Source organism: Oreochromis niloticus, linkage group LG6 (genome assembly GCF_001858045.2).
Source record: "Oreochromis niloticus isolate F11D_XX linkage group LG6, O_niloticus_UMD_NMBU, whole genome shotgun sequence".
Classification (NCBI taxonomy): domain Eukaryota; kingdom Metazoa; phylum Chordata; class Actinopteri; order Cichliformes; family Cichlidae; genus Oreochromis; species Oreochromis niloticus.
In genome coordinates, this window is record NC_031971.2 from 19057215 (window position 1) to 19068011 (window position 10797).

A 10797-nucleotide genomic window follows, 5' to 3' on the forward strand; every position below is an offset into this window, starting at 1 on the left:
TTCAGTTCCAGTTTAAGTTTCATGCTTTTTTTTCAGCCGTTTCAGAGTTTATAATGGGTGTGTATGGGACGGAATGTTGGGGCTAGAGTGAGACAGCTCAACTGCTAGAGTGAGAGGAGGGGGGGAATTAATCTTAAAATCTTTTTTAAAAACTGCTGCTGTGTCCACAGCGTTTGCTCTACAGGTATGATTTTACCCTCAAAACGTAGCCATCGCTGTCCTCTTTCATCCAATGTGTTTACTATTGTACTAGGTGTTATGGTTCTTTCATAAATGTCATCAATGCACAGCCTCCTCCCTCCAACTCTTCCATAGACTCTAATGTTAAAATGGCTCAGAAGGTTCGTTTGAAAATCAGAAGTACAGGCTGTCTTTACACTGTCACCACGTCCATATAATAAACTCCACAGGCATGAAAACTGAGAATTTGGTAGACTGGACATTGCTGGCGCTCACGGTGAAAGAATTTTGTCAATACGACTTGTACTTTTCATTTGGGAAGGATTTCTTTCGGGCTGACTTTTCTGTTCATTTTAAGCAGCAAAAGTGAGGTGCATGTCTGTGTGCGTGTGTATGGAGCCATTGGGTGCAGTCACTATAGCAACCAGGCTCACACCTGCCTGCTTAACGAGCTCTCTCTCTCACTCTGCCAAGATTCATCTTAAACACTTCTCTTTCAACTGCTGCTGTGTCCACAGTGTTTGCTCTACAGACATCATTTTACCCTCAAAACGTAGCCATCGTTGTTCTCTTTCCAACACCGTGTCTTTCAAAGCTCAGACATTTAAACTTTTTAAACTGTGTGTATCCAAGTGGAGGGATCACATTTTAGTCATTCAGTGATTCAAAGAATATGAACTTTTAATATTCATTCAGATGTTTTCTGACTTTAAATTTTCTTTTCTCATTTCTTAGGTTTTCCTAATTTACATTTAAAACATTTTCAGCTACTTTCCAACTTCTTCTTCTGTGTAAACATCAGCTTTTAGCAGTTCAGCACTTTTGATTTCAGGTTAAATTCTGTTGTTTTTTTGGTTTTTTATCTCATTCAAACTTTTTAACTTTAAATTCAGCAATTAATTCATTTCAGTGCATACATTCAGATTCAAGCATTCACACTGCAGTTTCTTCAGAAAATGCACTTTCTAGTTACTTATTTGTATTATTTTATTACCTGTCATTCTGTTGTTTTTATGGAAAACCGGAACCGTGGGTACGTAATTTCGTTCCATCTCATGTAAACATGCGATGAGAATGACAATAAAGCTTCCTTGAATCCTTGAAAACTGAATTTATATTTTTTCAAGTTGTCTTTCACTAATGTTAAAAGTTATTTGATGATCTGAAACATGTAATTGTGAGAAATAGACACACACACACACAGAAAAAAACTCAGGAAAGGGGAGATACTTTTTCACAGCACTGTGGGGATTTCTCTGGTTATAAAACAAATCTGAACAAGGTTACAGGAACTCAGTAGATAAAGCAGAATGACTCGATATCAGGTATTCCAGTGAGAAGTTACTTCCTTCCACAGGAAAGACTAAAGAACTGCATAGTAAGATAATGTATTTCATTTCTGTCCCGATTCTTTTATGATGGGCTGAGAATAAACAACCAATACTCTGAGCAGGTCCGGTCAACAACAATTATTTATTAAGCGCATATATGTGGTAGAACCACATGACACCACCCAAAGCGCGGTCCGGTAGGTCTCAAAGAGGAAGCACACAGGCTTCACTATTTTAAAGGGCTGAACCAATGAGTCATTGGTTCACTCCTCCGAATAGAGATACACAAGATTCTCCGTGACTGCAGCTGCCAGTCAAAGCTGTTATGATGACGTTTCACCCCAATTTAACATCGCCGCGGTCAACCCTCTCTAAGGCAGTAATGTCTCAACGCTCTTTCACGCCGAGCTGTTTCCTGTTGTTCTCGTTATGAGGCCCATGATCATGAGTTTCACATCCTGAGCACACAAGACCATCCTGTTCCAACTTTACCGTATGCAGTTCCTTCTTTTAATACCCTATGATTTGCACATTTATTAACTTCTGGATTACTATGACACTTACTGAAATACTGCTGCATAATATGTATTTTCTACATTTCCCAGAGCCTGCTGTGCTTGTGGCTTCCCTGCAGTTTGACGGACCCTTTTTGTGAGGTGCTAAGACAAGTTTACTCGCCTTGTTTCAGGTATGTGCCTTTCAGCCTTTTTTAACATTAACATTTTGAAGTTGTCATATTCAAAGGAAACTAAACAAATAATTGATCATTCACATCTTGTCAGTTCCATGTTTCTGGACTGTGTAAAGTGTTAAAGAACTTTTTTCTATCTTGCAGTCTGTAGAAGAAGAGGCAAAAAAATGGGGCAGAAAAGAAAAATGCTTCTTGCTGCAATAATTTTTACAGCGGTCTGTTACAAAGTAAGAATTGTGATTCAAACAAATATTAGAAGGTTAGAAAAATTATACATTTAAAAATGTCTTTTTAAATGTGATATATCAAATAGGTGACTGCACAGGAAACAAGACTACTGGATGTCCAAAACACCACAAATGTTGTGGATGATCTGTACTATGGATGCCGTGAAGAGGCCATGAAGAAGTTCATCGAGTCAGACGTGTTAAAACAAGAACTAAATAACAGTGAAGGATTTCAGAAAGCGTGGAATAAAAGTATCGAGTGTTCAAAGCAGATCCCAAGAGGAAGAAAAGAGCATACTGCTGCACTTTCAGTCTATCTTAATAGGAATAAATTGTTCATGCAAACACTGAACAAAGCAATAGAGACAATGGGTGGAAATGTTAGCATCTATGAAAACCACTTCCCCTTCAAGTCTCTTCATTTCCTGCTGATGGACTCCATGAGGCTGCTGAAGCCACAGGAGTGCAAGAACTTTTATGTTTTTCAAGATGGTCAAACCCAACCACAGAAAGGCTCCACAGTGAGATTTACAAGTTTCACCTTAGCTTATTCAGACTATGAAGAGCTAAAGAGCTTTGAAGATGTCACTGAGAAGACGATTTTATATCTCACTTCTTGTTTCTTTGTCAACCTGAAAGACTATGTGTGCGGTCAAGACAAGGATGAAATACTCTTATCTCCAGCAGAAGTTTTCACTGTGGAACAAGTGGAAAGAAAAAAGATTGTTTTGAAACAGTCGGGACTGAAAAGCTCCCACAACTGTTACATCTTTTCACGGTAAGATTCATATTCTCTTAATTAAAGTGAAATATTTTTCTATTAGTTCTACAGAAATTAAACTTGGTACTGCAAAGTTATCTTTCAGTGTGATGTTAAATATATAAATATGTTTTTATGTATTTGAAAAAAAAATGTTCTAATTGCATATACTAAAATACTTAAGCCCCATAAATCAAAAGAGGGAAAAACTGGTGTCTGAAACAGTCTGTTACTCTGTTATAACTTAGTGGTTGTTATTGCTGTAAGTACACAGTAATAACTGGGGAATACTCAGCTTATCAAAGCCTTTATAAACTCAGAGATTTCTCATCTGGAAAGCATGACGTCTCCACTGGGGTTGAGTGTGGTTTGAATAAAACCACATGTGTCAGCACATTTTACTTAAAGTATTTTCTCTTCTTTATCAATTCAGGATGTCAGTAGGGCAAGAGACTACCACAGCTGTTGCAGAGCGAAACAGGTAAATTATTATTATTAATGATTTTTTTAATCATGATGATAATACTACTACTACTACTACTACTAATAATAATACTAATATGCTTTGTTTCCATGTCTTTAGGTCTCCTCCAGCTGTTGTCTCCACCCTGTGGCTTGTATCAGTGCTTGCAGCCTTACCTTCTGTTTCTTTAGCTGTTTAGCAAAAACAGTTATCATTCAGTGTTTTCTGAGTTTTATCATCTACAATATTGCTTTGATTATTCATACACTTTTTTTTTAGGTCTTTATTTGGCAGCTTGTGGTGAATAAGGTATTGCAGTATTGGGTCAAAATATAGTCAAATACAGTTTTCTGCTTCTGTCATATATTATGAATTATAAACTCAGTTCTTATTTTCTTTATGCACGTTAGAAAAATGTACGGCATACTTGAAATATATATCAACATTGGAAATACAATAATTCTTTAATGCAATTCTGGAAAAATTATTGTATATTATGTATAATATATGTATATTACAACATAATTGACTTTCAGGAAAATTGTGACGTATGATTCACAGTTGTGAAAAAGAAAAATTTCACAGGACTAAACTAAATACGCCCTTACTGATTAGGGTAAGTAGCATTCACGTACTGCCATCTCTATAAAACACTTTTTGGCACGGGAGCATTCAGCTTTGTGTTAACTCAATGCTATAATCTTTCCATGTCTGGTCTTCCCAGTAAAATCACAAAAAGCCTAAAGAGTTGCATTTTAGACTCTACAGGCCTCAGTTAACATGTCAAATATTAAACTTTAGGACAATTAGAAAAACTCTGAACAGGTATGACTTGTTTGAAGGTTTTGCCAGGATAAAGCTTCTTCTATCTAAAAACATCATGAAGCACAGCTTAGATTTGCAAAGTTGCTTTGGTTTGTTTTGTAGTCACAGGACCTGGGAACCTTGCAGTCACTGAGTGGACCATCAACTCATCTTTATACTAAAATATTCTAGAGTCAAATGTGAGGCCATCTGCCTGACATCTGAAGTTTGACTCAAACTTGCTCATGCAACAGGACAATGATCTCAAGCACAGCAGCAAATCTGCAACATAATGGCTGAGTAAGAAAGGAATGAAGGTGTTGCATTGAGACCAGTCAAAGTCCAGACCACAATCTAACTGAAATGCTGAGCTGTTAAGAGAGCTGTGCATGAACAAATGTTTGCACCCCTCAAGAAACTGAAGCAACTTCCAAAATTTCTTCACAATGATGTGACAGACTGACAAAGTCATACATGGAATGATTATATCAAGCTACTGCTGCTAAAGGTGTTTGTACAAGCTACTGAATCATGGGTACTTAGGTTTTTCGGTTTTCTTTAGTTTTTATTACTTGGTATTATTGTAGGGATTTTTCTTACAATATAAAGCAACTCTAGTTGTTGTGGTTTGGTGCCACATAAATAAAATTTTATTCAAACTGAATTGGTTTTTTGTGTGTCCCAATGTATGTGCCCAAAGTATAAATGAACTGCCATTGTTAAAGTTCCATATATACTCTGTGTTAATACATTTGCTTTCACTGGAGGTTTTACAAAACTGAAACTTCTCACATGATCATTTTGTTTGTTTACACAACTAAGCCCACTTCGTTCATGTTACTAAATAAAATAACTAAAATGAATAATTTTGTATAATTTGCTACAAATAGTCAGACTTATGAACTTTAATTACATTCATGCAAATTAATTGTTGCTGTGGGTCAAATATTTGTGCATGTTTGTTGAGGTATTTCCCCACTTTGTTGTGATCAGTGTTACTCAAAAAAGTAATTACTGACTCATAATCAGCATTTCACAATATAACCTGAGGCTACAGGCCCACAGACCAACACAAATCCCTAATCAGGACACACGTCTCTAACATCTTTCTCTTAGTAGAATACAAAGCTGACATACAAAAAAAAGAAAACCAACAAAAAAAGGGATTCTGCTTTAGAAATGTGAACAGGTAGAAAGCGAAGCTGCAGCCTAACTGCTCATCTTCTTGTTACCTGTTGGGGTTGTCAGTCACTCAGCTTTCACTGTGGGTCTTGGCTAGCTTAGCATTAACATGCTATCTTGGCAGATGCTTGCAAAGTACCGAAGTTAGAGTTAGCAGCATAATGCAGCTGTTTCTGTCCTGGATGCAGTTTTGCACTTTGCCATTTATCTTGTCTTTTTGTGCAATAAAAATAAAGTAAATGTCCATATCCACACTGTAGACTGTGTCACTTTTTTCTTCCTCTGACACGAGAACTGAAATCAGTTGATTGTAGTGCGAGCGCAAGGACCAATAAGCCTGATCGATAGGCAGGCAGGCGAACAATTCCAAGGAATTGGACTACTGGGAACCAGTTTTCTAGAAGAACTGGTTCTTGATTTCCATCCCTAATTAAGACAGTAATATTGATAGAAAATTGTACATGCCATAGGTTTTTTTTTCCTGAGGATTTATTAGACAATCTGGATTAATTGGTAGGGTCATTCTAGCTTTTTATGATAATTAATTACTTGCTAATTAAACTATGATTGATGCCAACCACCCAGCCTGACATCACCTTAACCGAGACAACCTAGGCTAAGACTAAACCTGTGCATGTTTGATTCTTGAGCAGGTTGTGAACATTTCTGTGGACGTCATTGAAAAACATGCAACAAAGAAACTGCTGAACTGAATAAAAGACAATGCTCGGATATTGCGAGACTTCCTGAGCCTGGCAGGAAGCCATACATCATTCTTTTTCATTTAACACTGCAGGATGTGTTTGTCCTGTCTTCTTCTCTGCAATGGTGGACCACAGCTCTGGTCACTGACTGTAGTGTGGCTGTTTAAACATGTTTCACTAAATCCCTGTGTCCACTTTCTGTTTTATAAAGATATGAGGGTTTGCTTAAGACCTTTGCAACTGCACTTCCTCTCTGTCCCCCTCTACAGTAGATGGGAAGAAAAACAGAGTAAGGGTAATCTTGAGATAAGAGCTTTTGAATAGGGTTGTGAAGGTAGAGTGTCAGACAGGATCATAAGTTTGCAGCTGGAAATTACAAGGAATCGAAAAAAGTGGTGTTTGAAGCTTAGATCTTAGTGGACATCTAGGTGAAGGGAACAGAGGTAATAACTAGCATGTGAACATGACCACACCCTACACCCCTACAAAGTTATATCAGAATTCATTCAGAACTGTTCGAGCTATCATGTTTTTCAGATGGATGACACGTACGCATGCAAACCCAATACCAAAAACAGAATCTCCTTGGTTTAAAAAAAAAAGAAATCGGGAAGGCAGTAAATGCATAGCAGGTGCAACCTGAAAGGCAGAGGAGACTGCAAGGTGGTGTCGGGGGAGAATGTGGCTAGGCCGTGGATGGAAGGCTGTCACATGGCTTTAGAAATCAAGAAATGGAAACAAGTAAAGGCCGAGCCAAGGATTAAATGGTGAATGTTGAGGAAGTAAGAAGGAAGTATGAAGATTGCGACAGCCTCTGAGGAGTAGCGAACAGTTAGCAGATGACTGGGAATGTGCAGCTGTAGGGCTGAGAGAAATTGGCAAGAAGATGTTTGGTACTCTACAAAGAAAAATATTCAAAGAACAAAGGTTAAAGAAAAAGGGGGATAGTGAGGGAGATGAAGAAAGTAGACAGCAGTACTCTGAATCTAGGTGTAGAGCAAAGAGGGGACGCTACGGCAAAGGTTGTATTCAGTGTTGGGGTCATTACTCAAAAAAAGTAATCTATTATACAACATGAGTTAATGAAATCATACTTCAGAATCGGTTTTAGTAACAAGGAAGGTATTCCTCTTTTAACGCGTAAAAGAGGAATAACTAGTGTTGTAGTGAGTATAATGACATTCAGGAGATTGTGCAATGAACAGATGCAAGGATACTGATGTTTACACCCTTGTGCAATAAGGAGGATGTATGTTGTTATCACAATACACAATAACATAGCTGATCAAGTTGTTTCACTAACTGATCTACACAAGGAATTTTGTTGAGGGTATAGGAGGCGTGGCAGTCGTTTGAATAGAAACAATAACTGTAATCTGCCTATTTCAACTTTAATCTCAAAATGAAAAATATTTTTTGTTTTTAATGTGCTCCTCTTACTCCTTCCTACATAACATACATAAAGTTAAGGTGCAGCCCAGTGTGGACGGCAGTTCTGTTATACAACACTTTGTTTTTGTACAGTTGCATTCCTGTAACTTTAATATGCCCTCATTTGTCCAACTAGGGCTGCTGGAGTCTCTTGTTTACTTTAGATAAAATCTGCATGGAACAAGGACTGTGGTATTTGGTCCCATCAGTTATACTGAAATAATATTAGAACAGGGATGTAAAGGCAATTTAGTGCTTTGGTTGGGTTTTAAGGAGGTAAGTTATGTAGGCCTTACTTCACAAATCTAAACAAGATTACAGAAACTCAGTAGCTCAAGCAGGACAAGTAACAGGAAAAATCAGTGGAAAACAAATCCCCCAGTGCCATGTTGCTTCCTTCCACAGGAAAGACTAAGAAGTTCTACGGTAAGATAACTTGCTTCACTTCTTCAGACCCTAATGGGCATCCCGGCTGTTTGATGGACCCTTTGCTGTGAGTTGCTAACACAAGTTTACTCTCCTTGCTTCTGGTAAGTGCCTTTTAGTCTTTTATTTATATATTTTTTTCCATATCAAGGTTTCTGGACCGTGTAAAGTCTTAAAGAACTTTTTTCTATCCACATGTGATCCTGCAGTGCTTTCTTTCAGTCTGTAGAAGAAGAGGAAAAAAATGGAGTACAGAAAAAAAGGGCTTCTTGCTACAATAATTTTTTTCATAGCTGTCTGCAGCAAAGTAAGAATTATGTTTCATACAAACAAATATTAGAAAGTTTGAAAAATTATCCTCCTAAAAATGCTTTTAAAAATGATATATCTCGATTAAAGGTGACCGCACAGGAAACAAGACTACTGGATGTCCAAAAGACCACAGATGTTGTAGATGACCAGTATGATGGATGCCGTGATGAGGCCATGAAGAAGTTCATCGAGTCAGACGTGTTAAAACAAGAACTAAGCAACAGTGAAGGATTTCAGAAAGCGTGGAATAAAAGTAACGAGTGCTCAAAGCAGATCCCTGGAGGAAGAAAAGAGCATACTGCTGCACTTTCAGTCTATGTTAATGGAGATCGACCTTTCATAAAAACACTGAACAAAGCAATAGAAACAATGGGTGGAAATGTTAGCATCTATGAAAACCACTTCCACTTCAAGTCTCTTCATTTCCTGCTGATGGACTCCATGAGGCTGCTGAAGCCACAGGACTGCAAGAACTTTTATGTTTTTCAAGATGGTCAAAACAAACCACAGAAAGGCTCCACAGTGAGATTTACAAGTTTCACCTCAGCTCATTCAGACTATGAAGAGCTAAAGAGCTTTGAAGATGTCATTGAGAATACGATTTTAAATCTCAATTCTTGTTTCTTTGTCAACCTGAAAGACTATGTGTGCGGCCAAGAACAGGATGAAATACTCTTATCTCCAGCAGAAGTTTTCACTGTGGAACAAGTGGAAACAAAAACTACATCGGATGGTGACAAATACCTTGAGATTGTTTTAAACCACTCAGGACTGAACAGCTCACACAACTGTTACAGCTTTCCACGGTAAGATTCATATTCTCTGATTAAAGTGAAATATTTTTCTATTATTTCTACAAATATTAAATTTGGAACTGCAAAGGTAACTTTTAATGTGGTGTTAATCATGTGAATGTTTAAATATTTGAGGAGATACAAACATTTTACGTATCCTAAGTGTATATAATAAAAATATGATAAAAATACTTCATAAGCCCCATATGTTCTGTATTTCTATATAACCAAAAATATTAGTAACACATATTTATTCATCTTAATAAATATGCATAAACTTAAACAATGAAAACTACTAAGAAAAATCACAGGTGTTGTCAGGAAAGCATGAAGTGAGCGGAAGTGACATGAAAAGTGGCAAAAACGGGATTTTAAAAGTGAGGATTGTCTCTCCACATCCCCAGTGTGGAGGCTGGGTGTGGTTTGAAAACGGACATGTGTCAGCACATTTACTTCAAGTATTGTTTTGGCTTATCCAATTCAGGATCTCAAGAGGGCATGAGACTACCACAGCTGTCATAGAGCGATCCAGGTGACTATTATCATTATTTTTATTGTTGTTGTTATTATCATTATTATTTTTATTATTATTATCCGTTGATTTATTCCTTCTTTTCCAATTCAGTGTTCCAGTTTTATTGTTATCATTACTATTATTATTATTATCCACCAATTTACTTCTTTTTCTTATCCAATTCAGTTTTCCAGGAGGGCATGAGACTACCACAACTGTCATAGAGCGATCCAGGTAACTATTATTATTATTATTATTATTATTATTATCCGTTAATTTATTTCTTCTTTTCCAATTCAGTGTTCCAGGAGTGCATGAGACTGCCACAGTTGTCACAGACCGAAACAGGTAAATCATTATTATTATTAATATTATAAACAACAACAACAACAACAACAGTAATCTCTTCCTGTCTCTCTGCTTTGTTTCCATGTCTTCAGGTCTCCTCCAGCTGTTGTCTCCACCCTGTGGCTTGTATCGGTGCTTGTGGTCGTAGCTTTGTTGTCTTTAGCTGTTTAGCAAAAACAGTTATCATTCAGAGTTTCAGAGTTTTATCATCTACAGTATTGCTGTGATTCTTCACACAATTATTTGACACGTTATCTGACTGATTGTGTTGAATTAGTTGTCTAAGCAGTAACTTTCTGCTTCTGTCATATGTTATGAAATATAGACTGCATGACTTCAGAATATTTGATAAAGATTTTAAAGGGGTGCAGAAAATTGGTGTAAAATACAGGGGGTTCAAATTTCAGGCTTATGTGCAACTGCTGAACACCAACTACAAATAATCTGCGATCATGAGATGCTTTTATTTGTTGTTATGGTCACATAGATCGATAGATAGATATTGATACACTTTATAGACTTTATTAATCTTGCACAATTCATTTGTTGCAGCGGCACAGGGATAAGCAAGAACAAAGTGAATTTGATATAGATTAGAAAAAAAGAATAAGAAAAAATGTACAACCCCCC

At 37.0% G+C, this 10797-nt stretch overlaps 1 protein-coding gene and 1 long non-coding RNA gene across 3 annotated transcripts; both read left to right on the forward strand.

Moving 5' to 3' along the window:
- Nucleotides 1-1857: 1857 nt before the first annotated feature.
- LOC100697970 (ecto-ADP-ribosyltransferase 5) lies at nucleotides 1858-5892 on the forward strand. The gene is made up of 6 exons (XM_003452286.5): nucleotides 1858-2004; nucleotides 2117-2199; nucleotides 2347-2429; nucleotides 2516-3207; nucleotides 3623-3670; nucleotides 3773-5892. Exons 3-6 carry the CDS (start codon nucleotides 2370-2372, stop codon nucleotides 3849-3851), a joined length of 879 nt encoding a protein of 292 aa, XP_003452334.2. The 5' UTR covers nucleotides 1858-2004; nucleotides 2117-2199; nucleotides 2347-2369; the 3' UTR covers nucleotides 3852-5892.
- Nucleotides 5893-8059: 2167 nt separating this feature from the next.
- On the forward strand, nucleotides 8060-10777 carry LOC102076348 (ecto-ADP-ribosyltransferase 5). 2 transcript variants are annotated; one of them, XR_002062376.2, is made up of 7 exons: nucleotides 8138-8303; nucleotides 8409-8506; nucleotides 8599-9317; nucleotides 9790-9837; nucleotides 10006-10053; nucleotides 10120-10167; nucleotides 10260-10777. It is a non-coding gene; the product is annotated as an ecto-ADP-ribosyltransferase 5 (long non-coding RNA). The 2 variants fall into 2 exon arrangements; XR_266782.4 differs by lacking the exon at nucleotides 10006-10053 and having other exon boundaries at nucleotides 8060-8303.
- Nucleotides 10778-10797: the final 20 nt, after the last annotated feature.

Excerpts from the sequence above, each read along its gene's own strand:
- LOC100697970 (XM_003452286.5), top strand. The coding sequence starts at position 2,370 with ATGGGGCAGAAAAGAAAAATGCTTCTTGCTGCAATAATTTTTACAGCG. Across the intron at positions 2,430-2,515 it reads TTACAGCGGTCTGTTACAAA|GTGACTGCACAGGAAACAAG; the intron begins GTAAGAATTGTG and ends TATATCAAATAG. Across the intron at positions 3,671-3,772 it reads GCTGTTGCAGAGCGAAACAG|GTCTCCTCCAGCTGTTGTCT; the intron begins GTAAATTATTAT and ends CCATGTCTTTAG.